The following is a 21,923-nucleotide window of genomic DNA, read 5'->3' on the forward strand; positions in this document are numbered from 1 at the left end:
ATATAATTTAATCATTACTTATATACAAACCTCACACACTTGATATTACTTGGTCTATAGTTTCATGTAAACTTCGTGTCTCAGCGAAGAAGTAAGAATTCAAAAAATATTTCCCGGGTTTTCCGTGACGGTACAAAAATCGATAAGGGGCTTAACAGAAAGTAACAATATAGGAGATATAATTTAAACATTACTTATATACAAACCTCACACACTTGATATTACTTGGTCTATAGTCTCTTTTAAACTTCCTGTCTCAGCGAAAAAGTAAGAATTCAAAAATATTTCCCGGGTTTTCCGTGACAGTACAAAAATCGATAACGGACTTAATAGAAAGTAATAATATAGGAGATATTTTTTAAACATTACTTATATACAAACCTCACACACTTGATATTACTTGGTCTATAGTTTCTTGTAAACTTCGTGTATCAGCGAAGAAGTAAGAATTCAAAAATATTTCCCGGGTTTTCCGTGACGGTACAAAAATCGATAAGGGGCTTAATAGAAAGTAAGAGTACAGGAGATATAATTTAAACATTACTTATATACAAACCTCACACACTTGATATTACTTGGTCTATAGTTTCATGTAAACTTCGTGTCTCAGCGAAGAAGTAAGAATTCAAAAATATTTCCCGGGTTTTCCGTGACGGTGCAAAAAACGATAACGGGCTTAATAGAAAGTAACAATATGGGAGATATAATTTAAGCATTACTTATATACAAACCTCACACACTTGAAATTACTAGGTCTATAGTTTCTTGTAAACTTCATGTCTCAGCGAAGAAGTAAGAATTCAAAAATATTTCCCGGGTTTTCCGTGATGGTACAAAAATCGATAAGGGGCTTAATAGAAAGTAACAATATGGGAGATATAATTTAAGCATTACTTATATACAAACCTCACACACTTGAAATTACTTGGTCTATAGTTTCTTGTAAACTTCATGTCTCAGCGAAGAAGTAAGAATTCAAAAATATTTCCCGGGTTTTCCGTGACGGTACAAAAATCGATAACGGGCTTAATAGAAAGTAAGAGTACAGGAGATATAATTTAAACATTACTTATATACAAACCTCACACACTTGATATTACTTGGTCTATAGTTTCATGTAAACTTCGTGTCTCAGCGAAGAAGTAAGAATTCAAAAATATTTCCCGGGTTTTCCGTGACGGTACAAAAATCGATAACGGGCTTAACAGAAAGTAACAATATAGGAGATATAATTTAAACATTACTTATATACAAACCTCACACATTTGATATTACTTGGTCTATAGTCTCTTTTAAACTTCCTGTCTCAGCGAAAAAGTAAGAATTCAAAAATATTTCCCGGGTTTTCCGTGACAGTACAAAAATCGATAACGGACTTAATAGAAAGTAATAATATAGGAGATATTTTTTAAACATTACTTATATACAAACCTCATACACTTGATATTACTTGGTCTATAGTTTCTTGTAAACTTCGTGTATCAGCGAAGAAGTAAGAATTCAAAAATATTTCCCGGGTTTTCCGTGACGGTACAAAAATCGATAAGGGGCTTAATAGAAAGTAAGAGTACAGGAGATATAATTTAAACATTACTTATATACAGACCTCACACACTTGATATTACTTGGTCTATAGTTTCATGTAAACTTCGTGTCTCAGCGAAGAAGTAAGAATTCAAAAATATTTCCCGGGTTTTCCGTGACGGTGCAAAAAACGATAACGGGCTTAATAGAAAGTAACAATATGGGAGATATAATTTAAGCATTACTTATATACAAACCTCACACACTTGAAATTACTAGGTCTATAGTTTCTTGTAAACTTCATGTCTCAGCGAAGAAGTAAGAATTCAAAAATATTTCCCGGGTTTTCCGTGATGGTACAAAAATCGATAAGGGGCTTAATAGAAAGTAACAATATGGGAGATATAATTTAATCATTACTTATATACAAACCTCACACACTTGAAATTACTTGGTCTATAGTTTCTTGTAAACTTCATGTCTCAGCGAAGAAGTAAGAATTCAAAAATATTTCCCGGGTTTTCCGTGACGGTACAAAAATCGATAACGGGCTTAATAGAAAGTAACAATATGGGAGATATAATTTAAGCATTACTTATATACAAACCTAACACACTTGAAATTACTTGGTCTATAGTTTCTTGTAAACTTCATGTCTCAGCGAAGAAGTAAGAATTCAAAAATATTTCCCGGGTTTTCCGTGATGGTACAAAAATCGATAAGGGGCTTAACAGAAAGTAACAATATAGGAGATATTATTTAAACATTACTTACATACAAACCTCACACTCTTGAAATTACTTCGTCTATAGTTTCTTTTAAACTTCCTGTCTCAGCGAAGAAGTAAGAATTCAAAAATATTTTGGTCTATAGTTTCTTTTAAACTTCGTGTCTCAGCGAAGAAGTAAGAATTCAAAAATATTTCCCGGGTTTTTAGTGACGGTACAAAAATCAGAAAGGTGCCTAATAGAAATTAGGGCATTTTTTAAAACGTTAAACAGATATAAACCTCAGATATTCGTTAATATTTGGTCCATATTTTGTTGTAAAGTGCGTGTCTTTGAGAGGAATGTGAAATTTATAAAATGTTTCCCGGGTTTTTCGTGACTTTGCGATGACTTGAAAAGGGACTTTATATAAAGTTCATGTCTATAAAATTGAATTGATGAATTGGGGAGCTGTAAACTCACCATTGTAATTATATTTTGTCCATTTATTCATATGAATTAGTACATTGATATGAAAAATCCAAAAATTGAAAATTATTTTCGGGTTTTCCGTAACGGTACAAAAATAATGGAGGTGCTTATTGGAAAGTAGTCATTCTAGACATTTTATTCAAACATTACGCAGACAAAAACCTCACGTATTCGATAAAATTTTGTCCAATATTTTTCCGTGAATTGCTGCCTCTAAGAAATAAATACAAATTTCAAAATTTCGAGGGTTTTTTAAGAACGGTATAAAAATCGGATATCCACTTATTGCAAAGTAGTGTTAATAAAGTTTAATTTAAAAGAAATTAGTACAAAAATAGCATAATATTCTTCGAAGCAACTCGAGACGGTACAAAAATATATGGTTGCAATGTAAAAGTTTTCCCGCCTTTTTTCTGGCTGTTTCTGATGGGTACAAAATTTTTAAATAGTGGTACAAAATGGTACATAAATAGTACAATATTTTTATGTGGAAAACATTGCCGAAACCGATGATGAGGTTGAGACGTTACTCTGTAACCCCAAATTTGATTATTTTTTTTCGACGGTAAATTGAGTGGTACAAAAATTATTTTTAACATTTTTGAGTAGTACAAAAATAGTACAAAATTTGGCAAATGAGGTTTTGATGGTACAAAAATATGGGGTTACAAAGTAACGGAGCCAGTAGCTAGCAGCAAGCTTGCATTAAGCAATCTAGTTACCACAATTGGAAGTTGCAGCAAGCTTGCATCAAGCTTTTCATAACTAGTTGTAAGCTTACAGAATGCAATGCTCGAAGTAAGCCATAATGTGTATCTTTAAGCTAAATCCAATATATATATAGCCCCAATCCCACCACTCACTCACTGACATAAATGTTCTCTATGAAGGAAGCCCCGGAGGCGAAAAACGCCCGATTACGACCCCCCATGAAATCGTCCCAAAAGTCCAAGAAAATTCAAAAATCGCTCAATCGGCCCTTCCTTAAGGGCGAAAATGCCCTTTTCTCACGTCCTTAGCAACCGTTGCCACGGGCATTTCTTTTGCACACATTGTTTCCTTCAATTCTTAATTGTCGAGATACATTATATTTCTCACAGATCAATAGCACACAGATGAATGAACTCCTGGCTTTGAAAAGGTGCCTGAAACAAGGGTGACATCTACATAATAAGGAGTTTCAGCCCAGATACAATTACGTTATACTCAATGCGTAAATATCTACATCGTGCTTGTTTTAACTAAATGTTTAGGGGGTATAATGACATGCAATTCCTTAGAGCTTACCGTGCCTGTTGTTGTCCATGGAAACGGACGTTGCTAGGGAACTTAAAGAAAGTTTATTTTCACCCCGGAAGCTACTGTAAGGGAATTATGCTAGACTTTTCGAATTTCAAAATACGAGCATCAGAATTTATTACAGAGGCAAGGTAGGGATTTGAGGGGAATGACGGAAAACAGTTATTATCCAATTACGTTCAAAAATGTGAAAATAACCAAATACGTAAATATTGCATTTTAAATTTAGTCGCTATTCAATTCGTTGATGCAAAACATCCAACTACTTATGTTGAAACTGTTATTATTTACTCAGTTCAAATAGACAAAAATAGTTTGAATATTTGTACCTTATTAGAGCCCATACACATATAAAGTTACTTTCTAAACTTTTCAAACTTATACATATGTTCCCCATCATCCAATACAACATGCAGACATTTTCAAAGTCATTAAGATCTATGAAGAACCCCAACTATAACATGATTGCGACCACAACATGGCCGAAGGTCACGCATGCGAGCGTGCAAGACGTGGCCAAAGGCCACGTCGAAAGTACGCGAGTTTATATATATTTTTGTATAAACATGGCTCTAATGTAAATTGTATACACACATATGCATAACAGCAAAACTAGAAACAATTGGGGCTATTTAACAACAAACACCCATGTTTGTAATATCACAGTTTCTCTTTGCAGCTTATAGAAACTTTCATTTCATGCTCCCCCAAAATAGGAAATAGTTAGGCTGAAGAGTTCCATGAACTAATCAATCTCAAACTATACACTGGTAATCATTTTTTTTCTTTGCAGTACTTAGCTCCTAAATATATAGTCTGGGATAAAAATATTTATCATGGGAGTTTCACTTTTAGTCACCACATTTTATTTTCTGATCTTCGTTGCAACTTCAATATTCACACATTTTTCGAAAGATAATAAAACACTTTTTTCACTAACTACAATCAAAGGTATCCTTATTTATGTTACTAAAACTTATGTTTGTTTTACATTTGAGTTGCACTGCCATCTAGTGTAAGCCGCATGAAATAAAAGCTTTGTAGCTTTATTCACACTGGAATTCATTCCACTGTATTTCGGTTTTATTTTATTTTGTCACTATTGTTTATGTTTAGTAAGTATCTCTATTGTTATATTAAATGGGTGTCTGTATTGTTTTATTTTTAAAAAAATGCATCCTATTACGCTAGTTATCACATGCATCAGGCTTACGTCCAGCTTGCCATGTCAAGCTTGCTTTGACAAGCTAAAAGGAAGCTATCGCAAGCTTGCCACAAGCTTATGTGCTATCTGGGCACTATGGAGATGAAGCATCGCATCCATTGTCATGACTCCATGAGTACTTGTAAGTTTTTATAAGCATTGCAGGCATTGTTAATTTTATTAAAAAAAGTTCCAATATTTTCACTAAACTGAAAATAGCTCTTTATGAAAATGAAAAAGTGAATTTCATTTGAAATTTGAACACAGTTTATATGACTGGTTGAGTGTTGTACTGCTTTAGTTGGTATAATTTTTTATTTTTTTCTGAGATATTAATTTAATAATTTGAGGGGTAATCCAGGGATTCCTGTTTTCTCTCACAATGAGAGTTTTCAGGAGAATTCATCGAGTTCTATAGAGAGACTGCAGATGACTGACGTTGTCGTCCACGGTTAAGTTTATAGATGTACTTGTGTAGAATGGAAGAGAGGACATGAAGGTAAAAAAAATAAAGTTCATATATTTTACGAATTTCAAGAGTAGTAATTAGCTGTTTTTGGCATATGTGTTATTTTAATTTTGAGTGTAGTATAAATGAGGAAATGGTCACTCATTTTCTCATAGACAGTTCTTGTAACTGTGTGCATGTGAGGGTTCAATGAATAAATGAAGAAGTTTCCAATAATGTATCTGAGTCTTTGTCATCTCTGTTAATCTATTGCTCGAGTTTCAGTGGAAAATCGTCTTTTTAATATGAATATCATATAATAGCGAGAGAACTATACATGTAGCATAGATTATAATAAAGCCAGTTATACTCAGGGTTACTCTGAGAACAGTTGGTTGTAAAAACGGCCAATGAGGCCAAAACGTACCTGCTTAAATAAAGGCCATTCTATTCTATTCTATGAAGACAACATTCTTTTATTTGCAGTTAAAACAAACAAACAATACATTTTATAATATACAGTGGATAAACAAATCAAATACAATTCTTACTTCTTTTAACAAGAATGTTAATCTTAGAATTTTACAATTTCATTCTCATGCAATCATTAACAACACAAAAACAAAACAAATAAAAATGCAATATGGTACAATTTACATGAAGTACTATGTAACATTGATCAAAACTTGAACACCCCCTTAGCAGAGTGGTTAGCACATCATGCTACGATGCCAGGATTCCGGGTTCAAATCCTAGCCTGGGCATGGATGTTTCTGAGTGTCCATTCATCAATTTCATCAAGTCATCACTAATCCCCATCTTCGCAAATTAGCCAAAAGTGGCATAAAAACGAAGTAAAATAAAGCAAATCATAATCATAATAATAAGAATTTTCCTTCATGAATAGCCAAATATGAGGGAAATTTAAGTACCTGGTGCTGGATGGAAACTAGAATTTTACATGGTTAATTATGGATATATTCTGAACATGTTCTCATATTGTTGCATGTATGGACTTTTTGCTATTGTAGGTATCAATACAACAGTGAAAGCAAACCACATGAATATTTTCTTCAATGATCTACAATGAATTTCAAGCAGATATAATTTTCAGGATTTGCAATATAATAGCAGTTCTTCATATTAAGTGATTTTCTTTAAAATTGTCATGCCAAAGGTCCAAACCATCCATAAAGTATTAATTTGTCTTTCTGAAAGTAAACAATTGTTTAACCATTATTTTCATCTATGACTGTAGAGATCTACACACACTTAAGTTTATTCTCCATCTGTGTAATATGAAGGGGGAGATGATGGGGCTAAAATCCTCTCCAATATTTTGACAAAATAAAATGAAAGCAAGAAAGTATTCATGAAAAACCAGAGTGGTAAATTCAACCCCCCTAAAATAACCCAGCACTGCCATATTTTAAACAGCATTTAAAACGACTTTTAAATATGATAATTACAAAATATTTTATGGTCTATCTTGGTTCCCATAAAATGCAGCTATGTAAGATCCATCTTTACAATTCCAGGCCTATCTGGAAAAAAGGCCTGCACACTCCAGTGTAGAATGGGCTCCCTGTTTCTCCAATTTCAAACTTGTTGTATCATTCTCTTGTTATATACCAATCATATTCCACATGTTTCAGCCTTTCGCTTAGTTCCACAATATGCTGTTGCAGAGTGAAAATGTTCAAAATATAGGTATTTCAGTTCTCTTAACATACACTAAATCGTCGTCCAATGTTAGAATAACCTGAAATATAAGGAAACAAGGTAATCAGAGGAAAATGACTAGCATATCACATAACTAGTGTTAATATCTTCAAGATACGAATTTTCATAGATTCGAAAAATAGATTTAATAATTTTTGAGTGGCCCAGATATGAACTAAAACAGTCCCAATCTACCCACCAATGCACAAACTAGACTTAAAGAAAATCTTCAAGAAAACTTTTGTCCAATCATGTGATGAAGTAGGAAAAAGTAAGAGTATAACATGTGCATTATATTTGGCATTAAAGGAAGCTGCAGCATACTACTCATCACACAACATTCATTCCCTGAAGATGAGAGTGACGTTAGCTCTTGACACCTGGGAATCCTTTCCGGAAATCACCTGGCTAATTGCCCAAGAAAATCTCTTCAATAATCGCCGCCAGGGAAGCTTCAATAATTATTTCAACCTTCCCTTTGTTGGGGAGGAAGAATGTGTGGGACCCCACTTCCACATCTCCTCTGTGTGCCTTCATGCACAGAGAAAAGCTTTGTCATTTATATCAATGTATAAATACAATATATTTCTCATGAAACATGTATTTAGTAACAACTAAATTTCTTTATTCTTCCATAACATTACAATTGTGTTGTGGACTGGCAACAGTGCTGACATTAGGCGAGAATGAGTAGTCTGTGTTGTATGTATGGCAGTCTCCAAGGTACCTTTATAAGGTATGCCATTCCCGAGGTTCCGAGATTTATTCCCATGATGCTGTGCGCGCTATGACGTCATTAAGCGGACAGAATGGAATTTACTTCGTTATCGTATACGGAAGCTTGAGATAAATGGGTCGATTATTTACTTATACACACTTTTTCTTGAATGCCGGTAGAATGAGAACAAATCAACATGTTTGTGCTCCTGCCACGTGCAATAATAATAGAAGAAAATCGCCTGGAATAAAGTGATCATCGCTTCCCAAAAACTTGCTGCAGCAGGATTGATTCAATTTGTTCCTCCAAATTTCGGACTTACTCAGTGGTGCAACCACAGGGGAGGGCAGGGGCATTGTCCCCCAACCTTCGACGGAAGTCAATTCTAGGGGGGGGGGCAAACATTGATGGCCAAAGGCACCTGCAGGGGGCACAGAGGAGAAATTGCCCCCTTCTATTTCAAATTTTATACAAATAAAAATACATTTCCTAAAATTTTCTTGCTCGCTTTGCTTGCAGTGCCAGCTTTTCTCAGTCTCGTCAAGTTCAGAGACGTAGCTAGGGGGCGTCGGGAGTCGGCCATGGGCGCCAAATAATCTAATTTTTAAAAAATGTGAAAGAGAGAATGCCTTGGCGCCATGTGATATTATTTGTTCCTTATTAAATCAATATTGTTTTAAATTGCAAAAATTGGATCAAAAAATTTACTTTCTCGCTTCACTCGGAATATAATTGTTTTTTGTAATGTGATGTATTTAAATAATATGTCTTGTATATGTGTAATGAAAAAAAACTTTGAATACGTACATAATTTAGTGTTAGCATCTTGCATATGTATTTTCTTATTTTATGTCACTCCATGTTGCATATGTGTAAAACATATGAAAGTTATACATGTTATATGTACAAAAAAAATATCATCGGCATGCATTTATCATTCATTTTCTGCCATTCAAAAATACAGTTTGTGTGCTTGTTTTCAATTATTAGCTAATGTAAAATTTCTGGTGTTGAAAAAATATTTCAAATCGTTTGTTCCAAATAAATGCTTTAGCACAGACATCTACCTACCTTTTGCGTAATTTATGAGGATAATAACGTCTTTGATACTACCACTACTACCACTAGTAATAATAATGCCATTATTAATGTTATTATTATTACTATTATTATTATTGGTACGTTTATCCTGGTACTTTCTCCCTCCAGATAAAAATTCGTGGTTGCGCCTCTGGCCTTTTCTTCCACACTCGCCTTCCGTATCATCACGTATGCAACTTTCAAAAACCTTTACACAATCAGAACTCAGTTTCTAAGTATTGCTTCATTGAATATTGAGTGCAAGATAAGATTTATTAGCTTTGAAGTTGAAACATCGTCCGCGACAATAATACTTTGAACATCTCGTAGGTAGCGAACACTAATTAACAATTGCACTATTACTTTACTTTATGTGCGTTTGTTGAGAAATTGTGCTGAAAATATAATGTACGACTTACAGGACAGCCGTTTCTCCCCTGCACATCCTTTCAATCTTCTCGTCAATCAATGAGAAGAGCTGCCATGTAAATAATGACCAAAGAAGCTATTCTATCAGGCCCGTAGCCAGGAATTTTTTGTAGGGGGGGGGGGCGAAGTCAATCCTAGAGGGGGCAATATTTTAATATATTGTGTCGCATTGGCACATGTTATGGTAGAGTACACAGAGGCACTTGCCCCCCTCCCCCAAAAGCTATAAGTAACAGAAAAGGGATGGTATCTTGAAACTGCAACGAACAAAAAAAAAAAAAAAAAAAAAACTTCGAGCAACATCAAATAGCAATATTTCGATAATGACCTTTCCAGGTTGCCAAAGAATATAAAGTTTAACATAAATAGGCTAATAGAGACTGTACCTACTTGATATTGTAATTGATTGATTTGGTGTTTAAGGTCCACTTTATGCACACTTAATAAATAAATAAATAAATTTGGACTGGACCTACAGTTTAAAGTGGGATCCGAACCATTATGTGCCTTCACCCTACTTGATATTTACAGGTCGATAATGTTAATTGATGACTAACAACAGCTTTGGGCCTCTCTGCAGAACTGATTAAGGGAGCCCTTTATAAATCATGCTTCATAATGATTCCCTCTAGTTTCCAGTACGCAAGATTTTTTACGCACAAAGGAATCTATCGAGAATCCAACAACACCATTGTGTTGTGTTGTACAAGCAAAATCGGATTAATTACATAATAATGGTTAGGATCTGCACTTTGATGAATTGTGGAAAAAATTGTAATACTTTTTTTGACCTTGCTAAAACATTAAAACATGGGTCCCTTAGTCCACCACGGACTCTATTTCCTTCAAAGGGGAGACTCTTGTATCACTACATACAATGTTTGCCTACTGGTTACGTTAACCATTTTGCAAAATATTGTGTGAATTGTATTATATTATAGTTGAAATACATGTTTCGACACCTGACAAAAATAGGAATCCCTTGATTGACCAATGACTTCTTGGATTACAGTGTCATCATTAATATTTGATATTAAGTTTCATAGAAAGAAATTGTTTTAATAGGGCGCAAATAATTTTACGGGGGCTCCCAGGGCCGACTCCCGCCGCCCCATATAGCTATGGCTCTGAACTTGGACTATAAGAATAGGAGAAATTGTGAGCGAAGCGAGCAAGATAATTTTACGAAATGTACCTAGTATTACCATAAATACTGTCCCAAAGTTGTAAGTAAATAGACACAAAATGGTGAGAGATATTGTAATATCAGAATAACATGAGGTGCATGGATGCATTATGAACCAAAATCACAAATAATTATTCGAAATGGCCACCTTTAGCACTGACACACTTCTGAAGTCTTCGTGGCCACGCATCAATGGAATTACGCAACACATCGACTGGAAAATGAGCAACTGCCTTCAGAAGAGACCGACCGCTTTAAACTTTCAATATTGGGATGTCTCTTCTTCCAAGTCATCTCCTGAAGCTTGGACCACAATTTGTAGTCCAAAGGGTATAGGTCCGGACTTGCAGAAGGCCAATCTGAAGTAGAAATGAAGTCTGGAACATTTGCTATGAGGGCACGCTCCATTTCTGTGAAAATGGGTAAAAACATCAGCCAAAGTACCAGCAGACAGTGCTTGAGAAACTATGCAAGAATCTTACCGACACCATCTTCCATGGAGAGAATTGGAGCTTCCAGCAGGACTCAGCCCCAGCACACAAAGCACGCACCACCCAGCAGTGGTTGGAGGCAAATGTTCCTGACTTCATTTCCACGTCAGATTGGCCCTCTTCCAGTCCAGACTTAAACCCTTTGGACTACAAATTGTGGTCCAAGCTTCAGGAGATGGCTTGCAAGAAGAGACATCCCAATATTGAAAGTTTAAAGCGGTCTGTTCAGAAGGCAGCTGCGGAGTTTCCACTTGATGTGTTGCGTAATTCCATTGATGAATGGCCATGAATACTTCAGAAGTGTGTCAGTGCTAATGGTGGCCATTTCGAATAATTATTTGTGATTTTGGTTCATAATGCATCCATGCACCTCATGTTATTCTGATATTACAATATCTCTCACCATTTTGTGTCTATTTACTTACAACTTTGGGACAGTATTTATGGTAAGACTAGGTATTTTTATTTGTATAAAATTTTAAATCGAAGGGTGCAATTGCCCCTTTGTGCCCCTTGCAAGTACCCTTGGCCGTCTGGAAGAAAAATGCAAGGAACACGTCCTCCCCGATGGCGCAGTGGTAGCGTCATCGCCTTGAAATCAAGGGGTCCCGGGTTCGATACCCGGTGGAGGCACAAAGTGGTTCGGATCCCACTTTAAACTGTGGGTCCAGTCCCAATTAGCCTTACTGTGCATAAAGTAGACTTAAAAAAACAACTCAAACCAAACCTACCTGTATTATTAGTAAAACACATTTTATGTGTGTGTTGGATATGGTATGAGATTTAATTAGGAAAAGCGATGGATAATGTAATATTTATACAAAGTAAATTAATGTATTATGTCCTTACAACAAATGTAACTATTATAGAATAGGAAGCCAGTGGCGAAATTAGCCGTAAGTTTTTTTTTAATTCCTCGCAGTAGTAAATATTGTTACAAATAAAATCCAAAAATTTAGATCCTCAACTCAGGTGGATAAGAGATCAAATTATAATTCTCAGCTTGCATTTACCTCCGATTATTAGAAGTATCATTCGACCGAAAAGCAATCTCCGACTGTTGGCTGATAAATGCGACGTGCCTAAAATACAGGAAAACGTAACAGCATAATCGTTCCATTATTTTTGTTTTGTATTTGTATTGCTTTTGTTTTATTTCAAGTATAATTTACCCCTTGGCTAATCGCAAAGATGAAAATGAATGGTGAGTAGATGAAATGGATGATCACAAATCCATGTGGATCACAAACAGTACAGAGTACTACACAGATTGTTGGCCAACATGCCAGAACCTAGTAAGCCCGCAAGAATGAAGTTCCTAGGATATATTACCTGAAAGAAATATTGCTATTTGAATGTTTCCCGAAAAGACACCATTTATACAATAACCATCATCTAATTCATTCGCCGGCCCGGTTCAAGTCCCAGCATAGGCATAGGTGTTCTCTGCGAGTCAGGCACGTATCCAGGAATTCCCTTCGTGGGGCGCTGAACACCATATTTTTAAGGTGTATAGATAGAACCTCACAACTGTATGTTTAAGGCCAGTGGTGGCAATTGGGTTCAAAAGGTCAAAAGGGGAGTGAGGGTGCAAGAAAAGTTTACTTTCTCTTCCCTTGGTATACAAGGGTTAGCATAAAGAGGTCATAGTGTGAAGGCAAAAGAATGGGGAGCAACTATCCCCAAAATCGTCGCCACTGTTCAAGGCTGCCAAATTATTCAGAACGTGAAATCGGAACATTTTTTACCACTCAACTCCTCTGTTTCCATGCATTAACATTGTGTGCCGGAACCATCTCAGTATGTGTGTTTGTCCATTTCTTATCATCAGACATCAAAACATCTATGGCGTCTTCGAGTGTTTTTACGAAGCTGTTACACACGCACGGTATGGACAATCCACTCGACAACGCGAGACTCAAACTGTTGGCTGCGAACTGGACGCAGAAATTTCTCGAATATTTCTCTCTGATTCGAGCCTCAACACCACTACTGTGTCTTGTCCTCCCATGTTTACAGTTCTTATAAAAGCCGAAACCCACCAAATTATTCATATTGAGGCCTAAGCACTCGCAAGTGTTCACAATTTCTGTCACAACTTCCGCAGTCTTGTCATATATTGGCACGAAACAAAGTAAGTCTTCTCGAATACAGTTCGAAACAATTAATTCACAATGAAAACCCTTCCGATCCCAACACATCTAGTGTTTCTTCTCCCAATATGATTAAATGCTTATTCATTTATCTCCAGTGACGTGCCCAGGGGAGGGTTGGTGAGGTCATAACCCAATTTGACAAAGTATTCCTTAAAAACATGAACGTCAAAGAGAGGAAAAGATGGCAAAATGAGGACTGACCACCGAAAATAGTATGCATAACCCTCCTCTTCTAAAATTCTGGGAAAATTTGGTCCGGGCACAACTAACTCATCACTCAAAACTTTGATTTTCAGTTGATCTGTGCAGCTTATTTCTTTTTTAATTAACCGCTCCAATACCCGTTACTGCTTAAATATTCACTTTAGAGAGAGACCTTCGATCTCTTCGCCCCTCGACCCGAACTAGCACTACACTGAGGCTCCGGAAATTCCGCTGTCGTTAATGCCTTCTGCTTTGGACCCGAACTGGAACTAGTAGTAGACTTCGTTACTTTATGGTATTTAGTCCTTTTCATTTTCGAATCACTAGATCTTATAAAGCCACCAATAGACACTGACTGATCACTAATCGACTGTATGAACTATCACACTTATCTTTGAATACTCATTAAGCGATTCTGTTGTACAGATCAACCTGGAAATTGAAGCCGCGTATTTTAACCTCATTATATTCTAGAACGTTCCACAGATAAAACGATTCGTTAATGTTGCCAGTAGTTCGACTCCTTCTCTTATTCAAGAACGTTCCCTCTCGCGCTTTCCAGAGATTAAAAAATTACAATAAATCGTCCTACGTGTGGCGCTACGTTTGCAGCTTCCAAATGCTGACAAGTCTTTGCATAGTGTTGCGACAACACCGAAAGCGCAAGAAAAGTTTTAATGCAATATTATCAACAACAGGGTTATAGAACATTCTCCGTGTTGCCTTGGTAAGTATTTCTCTCCTTATATATTATCGGCACACTATTCAAGAAAACAAAAACCTAATTTTCCCGGACCCTGTGGCTGAGTGGTTAGTACATCGCGCTGCGACCCCAAGGGTCCCGGGTTCGAATCCCGCTCGGCCATGGTTGTGTGTGAATGTCAATTTATCATTTTCATAATTTCATCACTCATTCCCATCTTCGTAAATTAGCTAAGAGAAACAAAACGCGAAGTAAAATGAAATAAATCAAATAAAAAAAAACTAATTTTATGTAGTGTAAACTGAAAAAATTAAGGGGGGCTCCAGCCCCCTGATCCCACCTTGGGTGCGCGCTATTAACAATAACAGGGTTATAGAACATTCTGTGTCTTGGCTAGAAAATTATTTATCTGAAATTATCATCACATTATTTAAGAAGCCATGAACCTAATTTTATGTAGCGTAATTTCCTGAATGGGGTGCTGGAGCCCCCTGATTCCCACCTTGCATACGTGCTTGACTCGATAATTATTTCTCTCCTTAAATTATCGTCACGTTATTTTATTTCACACCACAAGAAACCAAAAACCTCATTTTAACTATTGTAAACCGCAAACTTTCGGGGTGGCTCGAGCCCCCTAAGCTCCCCCTTGGATACTTGCCTGCTACGAGTGTCCCTTCATCAATTTAAACTAATCATCACTCATCCTGTTCGTCGCGATTAGCCAAAAGTGGAAGAAGACGATAAATAACAAAAACAAATTTATCCTCATCGTGGCGATCAACTGGAGAATGTTAAAAGTAGCGTAAAAATATTAAAGGGAAATTCCAGGACATTCAGTAAAAAGACATATCAGAATATGCCCGGACAAGAACTTTCCTTAGAATGAGACATTTAAAATAAATGCAATAGGTTAGCTGGAAAGAAAAGCCGGCAGTGGACTACAGCCTGCAGGGACAAGATATCACGCAATAAATAAACTATGCATTGTTTTGGAATAAATGTATTCTTCTATCGCGTATTTGATCTCTTGCTGTCAAATCAAATTAACAGCTTTGGTGTATAATATCAAAAGATGCATGAAAACACAGCGTTTCATGGGCCATCTGCTACATTCTACGCATAGCTTTCAACCGCTCGTGTCCGCTTGGTGACGTCACAAGCTCTAGCCAATAACGTGCAAGTCGCGGAGTGGCCCCCCCTGGGCAGTCTCATCTCGTAGATGCTAAAGAAAATGTACATCCTTGTAAGTTACCAATATCAATAATAAATAGTTACTGTTGTTCATTAATGCGTCGCTGTTTCTATTTATGATCCCACAAACGGAACTACAGTGGTAGCAGAGTGGTTAGTAGAATGGCAGAGGTAAGATAGAATTACTGGACAATAGCAAATATCATGTCTGGATACTAAAGGTAAGTGCAGTGGTGTGAAGTAAAAGATTGCACAGAGACGTAATATTGAATGATGAACCAGAAGAAGAAGAAATGACAATAATGTGGAAAAGAAAAATGATGAAGCTCTTGGTGTCATAGCTGTAACCCTATCACCCAACCAGGCTGGACTGTTCATCAACAAGAAAGTGCAAAAAATTGTGGGATGAACTTAAACTAATTATGACACGAGAAGTAGTGTACCATATTGTTTTCAAAAAATGAAAACGTCGCAGCAGTATTACGAGCACAAAGGGGAGCAACAATTAAAGAAGTGCAAGGCACCTTAAAAGAAGAGTAGGTTATGTTGCAAGAAATGGACTACAGTAAAAAATCCGAACAGGCATAAAAAGCAAAGGATAAGAAATATTGGAAGAAGAAAGAAGCTGTGCAAAGGTGCTGGACATGTGGAAAAGTAGGACATTTTTTGAGAGAATGTTGGCACAATAATGAAGGTGGGTAAGATCGAGTTAGGAGACCTTCTACATCTACCCCTATATCTACAGCTCCTAAAACACAGAAGGGGAAAACTAAATAGACAGGATTCACACGAGAAGACAACATGGAAGCTTCTTACAGCGTACAGTGTACATAACATAAAGGAAGAAGGAAGAGAAATGCAGGTATGGTGTATAGACTCTGGCTGTACATCTCACATGACAAGTAAAGAAGACTGGTTGATACATAAAAGGCAAATGCAGAGTGAAGTACAACTTGAGGAGAAAGAAAAGTCAATGGTGGTCAAAGTGCAAGGTGACGTTAAAGTATCAACAGTCACAAATGATGGCCAACTTCATGATGTTTGTATTTATGATGTATTATATGTGTACCTGATTTACGTTTGAATTTATTAATAGTTAGAGGTTTGATAAATCATGATAATGAGGTGTTGTTTTAAAAAAAAAAGAGCAAGGATAATTGACAAAAATGGAATGTTAGTAGTAGAAGCACATGTATGTAGAATCGTATGTATACATTGGAAACATATGTAGTGTCAGATGTAAGTCAAATTAAGGATGCATGTTTAACTATGAAAGGTAATGTAGAAAATGAAAAATACATGTAGCACAGAAGATTATGTCACTTGAATGAAAAGTACTTGAATAAACTGAGGGACAGTGTTATGGTAAGAGATTTACATTTTAAGCAAACTTCAGATACAGATTTGTACTATCTGTCCATAAAGTAAATACTTGGTGGATGTGCCTAAATCTGGAACTAACGTCTGTATAAGTTTGCAAATGAAATGCTTTGTGAGCATGACATTGTGGTCAAGTCGGTATGATAACTTCCCACTATGCCAATGGTCCTGGGTTCGCCTCTCGTCAAAAGCAATTTTTTTTTTGCAGTGCAGCCAACTAGTATATTCCTAGGATGGAATTAATTACACATATTGGCATGACTGTAAGTTTTTAATAAAAATCAAATGGGTTTAAGAGTAACTACTCGATATTAAACTTCTTACAAAATATGAAAATACATGTGAACGATACATACAGTTCTTGCTTTGCAAATCACACAAGATCAAGAAGCAGTGGAATGTTAATGTGGAAATTCTTAGCAGCCACGTCAAAAATTCCAGCTTTTTTGAAAATATATATGTATTGGTTTAGTTATGAATAGAATTTCAATTTTTGAAATGAAAAGTAGCTAAGAACATATTAGGTTATATGAGTCGACAGAATTAGTCCAGATCTTAACATTATAATTGTGTTGTAAAATCTGTAGCTGCATGTGAGAATCCGACTGAGGGACGGCATGGCATGGGTTCGAGTCCACCTGGGTTCAATAGCTCGCTTCTCGGCCTATGTATTCGACCGGTGGCAACCCACCAACATGAGGAAATTGGGGAGCTATGAGTGAGTAGCGTAACCTGGTCTCGGAAATCTTCTACAACGGCTGGGGGTTCGGCGTGCTGACCCCATGTCACCCCAATAGCGGTTGAAGTTCTCCACACCTCTATGTAGGATTGTGGGAGGGAGACAGGCAGTCGGGAGATAGACCAAGGTCCTTTGAGGTCTGTCGGGCCATGGGTTATTTATTATTTATTTATTGAAGATCGAAAAATCTAAGGTGCTTTTCGAAATTAGCAGGTGAAATCATGGATTAAAAATGCATGTGGTATCCACTTCCCACATCCCATTATCCCATGTATTCGAGATTCTGTGGACACAAATATTAAAAAATCACTGTATAAATGCGGATTCGATCACTCACATGTTGGTGCCTCATTGCAACTTAAAAAAAAAAAAAAAACTGTAACCTGGCTCGAACATGCATATATCAGATCGTGAATCCGTAACACTAACCCCTCACCTACACCTTCTATTGGTAAGTATTTATTTACTTATCATGTAAGTTTTCAAATTGTTTCACCATTGGTGACTCGAATTTCTTCTTGCTTATTTTCTATCAGATGTAGTTGTTTTTCCAGACCGATACATTTTTTTACCTTTTGCCACCCACGGAGATCATTATGGAATACATTATTGAAATGTAACTCCCAGAAAAGAGAATATGTTAGTTTCAAAAAACTTGAAGTGGGAATGGTGTGTTCAGTCACACATTTGGCCTTAATATTTTTCATATTTGAAGTTTTACTCTCAATGCCACCATCAACTGAGCATTTTCTTTCTGGACAGATAGTACAAGGGTAAAAATTGTGCAACTTCCCTTTAAACAAAGTAATGATGGTTGTGAGAAATAATTAGATTTAATACACATGGATTTATGTGGACCAATAGAAAGGGAGTCATTAGATGTGCAAAATACATGTATTTGTATGTTATTGTAGATTCTTGAAGTAGAAATGTGTTTGTATAGTTTCTGAAAACAAAAGATGAAGTATTTGATTATTTTGTAAAATTTAAATACCTATATGAAAGGAAGTTAACAATTGCATAAAAAGTGTAAGATCAGACAATGGTACTCAATTTGTTAACAGTAAATTTCAAGGTTTCTTTAACAAATAAGGTATAGATCACCAACTTACTAATCCATACAGTCTGCAAAGTAATTGTATTGCAGAGAGAGCAAACAGGTCACTACTAGATATGGGAAGGACAATGTTAATTGATGCAAGGTTACCCATGGGATTTTGGGCTGAAGGAGTGGCAACGGCAGTGTAGCTACATCAAAAATTGTATTTCTACCAAGAATAGTGACACAAACAGCAATGGAATGATGGACGTGAGAAGATCTAAGAGGATAAAAGCAAGAGAACAAACAAATTTAGCATAAGAAATTATACCACAAACTTTTGATGAACCTATCAGTTCACCATACATTGACAGTTGGAAAATCGCAATGCGTGAAGAGATTCGAGCATTGGAATCACATGGTGTTTGGGCATTAGTTCCCAGAGAGGAGAACATAAGGTTATATAAGGCAAATGAGTATTTAGTACAAACGAAGACATGGATAGGACAATATACAAAAGAAAAGCATGATTGGTGGCAGTTGGTTACTGACAGAAAGAAGTGCTTCATTACGAGAGTTCGTTTTCACCAGTAATAAGAATGGAATCTGTACATGTATTGTTAATTGTGGGATCACATTATAAAATGAAAGTAAAACTGTATGATGTAAAATTTGTATATTTATATGGTAATGTAAGATAAGAAGTGTACATGGAACAACCAGATGGTTTCATGGAAGAAAGGCAAAAAATAATGTAGGTCTATGTAAATTACAAACAAGTTTGTATGGATTACCACAATCAGGTCTTTGTTGGAATGAGTAACTGAACGAAGTTCTCACCAAAATAGGTTTCCAAATCGATAAATATAAATTGCAAGATTTTCTGTACATAAGAGTGCCTGTTGATAATTCTTTTTTGAGTAGGTCCAAATCATGAGGGCTAATTCAGAAATATCTTCTAATTCAAGAGAATAACAGCTTAAGTTCATTTTTGGGTATGTAATAATATGTAATAATTGTAACTGGCAAAGGTTATCAGTTGTCACAAAAGAGGTATATTTAAAAAATATTAAAGAAATACAAACATTGTAATTGTAATCCAGTGAAACACCAGGTGATTTGCACCAAGACTGGCATAATTTTGCAGAGTCAAAATCAGTTGATAAAACAAAGAACAGTAGTTCTTCGAATCTAAGGCGCAGGTTTTTGTTAGATTCTAGATGTCCAAATTAGCACCTTAGATTTAATGGCATCTTCGATTCGATGTAGTATATTCTACAATATATACTACAATATGCACATACAATATAGAATCTACTGCAGTCTCTAATACCGGTAGTTACAAGTAAATATTTTTTTCTTAACTTTCCTTAAAATTACCGGTAGCTACAATACAACAATCAACATTTCGTTTTCCTGATAAGAAATTCCCCAACAAAATTTTTCCCCTTTAAATTTGCTGTGTTAGGACAACAATGAACATTCGAAGAATATTTTTTTCTGAAAAATGAGGCTTAGATTTGATGGCATTTTCAATTCGAAGAACTACGATATTTATGGTCTAAGGTTCACTTATGTATTTGTCAGTAGGGTCAAATCCAGATATAGCTTTTAGTGTGAGTCAATTGTCAAGGTATAGTAATGATCCAAGAGAAATTCACTTGACAGCACTAAAAAGGGTATACAGGTATTTGAAAGGAACATGCAGTTAGGTATTACATTTTTCAAATGAAGATGGTTAAACTTTAGTTGTGTACAGATGCAAGTTGGAGTACTACAACAGAAGCAAAATCTCCTACTGGTTATATTGTAACTTTTGGAAAATAAGTTATTAGTTGGAAAGGTAAATTACAAAATTTAGTTGCATTGTCAACTTGTGAAGCAGAATTGGTTTCATTATGTGAAGGTTTGTGTGATTTAAAATGGATCATAAGTTTAATGTCAGAGTTATTTGTTGAAAACTTTATAAGTAGACCTGTAATTGTCAAAACTGACATAAAATTGGCAATTGATTGGATTTTAAGTAATACTGTAAAGGCAAGAACAAAGCATATCAATAGAAAATGTAAATTTGTGAAACTTGATGTAGCAAATGGAAATGTGTACATACAGCATGTAAACTTTATTTATTTATTTATTGAAATTTCCAGTACAGCAGAAGCCATTTTAAACAGGAAAGAAACAACAGTAAAACAGTACACTAGTGTTAAAATGAACACACGAAACAAGATAAAATAAAATAAAATAAACAAAATATAAATATAAACATAAACAAGTCGAGACAGTTCCAAGGTAAACAGATGTGTTTCACAAAAGCATTACTTATATACAATTTTTTCTATGTTGGTGATAAAAGATGGATATGAACTGAATATATCGGTTTGGTTTGAGATGACATTGAACTGATTTGGTAGCCTATGAAATAGTGAACATTGAATGAGTGAGAGTCTTGGAGTTGCAGTGTGGAAAGTTTCCTTGCTCCGTGTTTGTGTCTTGGCACTCTGAGGGAGAGTTCGTGGAGTGGGATGCTGCATCTTAGGTTTCCATTAATTATCTTATGTAGTAATTTCATATCTGCAACGTATCTACGTGATTCTGGAGTATTTATGTTTAAGTTTATAAGCAGATTTCTCTTAGGTAGGTGTCCCAGGGCCGGCACTCTATATCGAACGATGGAGAAAAAAAAGGTTAGAACACGCTCAATCTTGGAGGTATGAGAAGGGGCAGCCATGTTCCAGATGGGTGAACAGTATTCTAGAATGGGGGACACAAAAGTTTTGAAGTAAATGGAAAGTGCTTTCGGGTTATGAATTTCGGTGAATCTGTAAAGTAAGCCTAGCATACGCATTGCCTTTTTTGTGATGGTTGATATGTGATTATCGAAAGTTAGTTTAGAATCTATGAGGATACCTAGATCTCGGTGTTGTGCTTCTTTTGTTAGAGTGATGTCGGTTAGTGTATAATTACCTTCAAGAATGTTTTGCTTCAATGAAATTGTTATGTAAGAGCATTTCGAAGGGTTTGTGGTTAGTTTCCATCGCTTACACCATTCAGAGAATCTATTTATGTCATTTTGGAGAAGTTGCATGTCTGATGGCTGTTTTATTTCTCTCATAATCTTGCAATCATCAGCAATCATCAGCTTGAGATGGGGGAATTAAAGAGGTCTGTGAGATCATCCAGATATAATACAAATAACAGAGGGCCA

General features: G+C 35.8%; 1 protein-coding gene across 1 annotated transcript in view; it reads right to left on the reverse strand.

Annotated features, from left to right (window-relative positions):
• Positions 1-6,314: 6,314 nt before the first annotated feature.
• LOC145993916 (SID1 transmembrane family member 1-like) overlaps positions 6,315-21,923 on the reverse strand; it is a 373,625-nt gene continuing 358,016 nt past the window's right edge. The window contains exon 17 of the mRNA XM_083129833.1: positions 6,315-7,436. Coding sequence (XP_082985959.1) covers positions 7,374-7,436 — 63 coding nt within the window. The 3' untranslated portion in view covers positions 6,315-7,373. The remainder of the gene's footprint in view (positions 7,437-21,923) is intronic.

This window comes from Lepisma saccharinum, chromosome 10, assembly GCF_977018435.1.
Source record: "Lepisma saccharinum chromosome 10, izLepSacc3.1, whole genome shotgun sequence".
Classification (NCBI taxonomy): Eukaryota; Metazoa; Arthropoda; class Insecta; order Zygentoma; family Lepismatidae; genus Lepisma; species Lepisma saccharinum.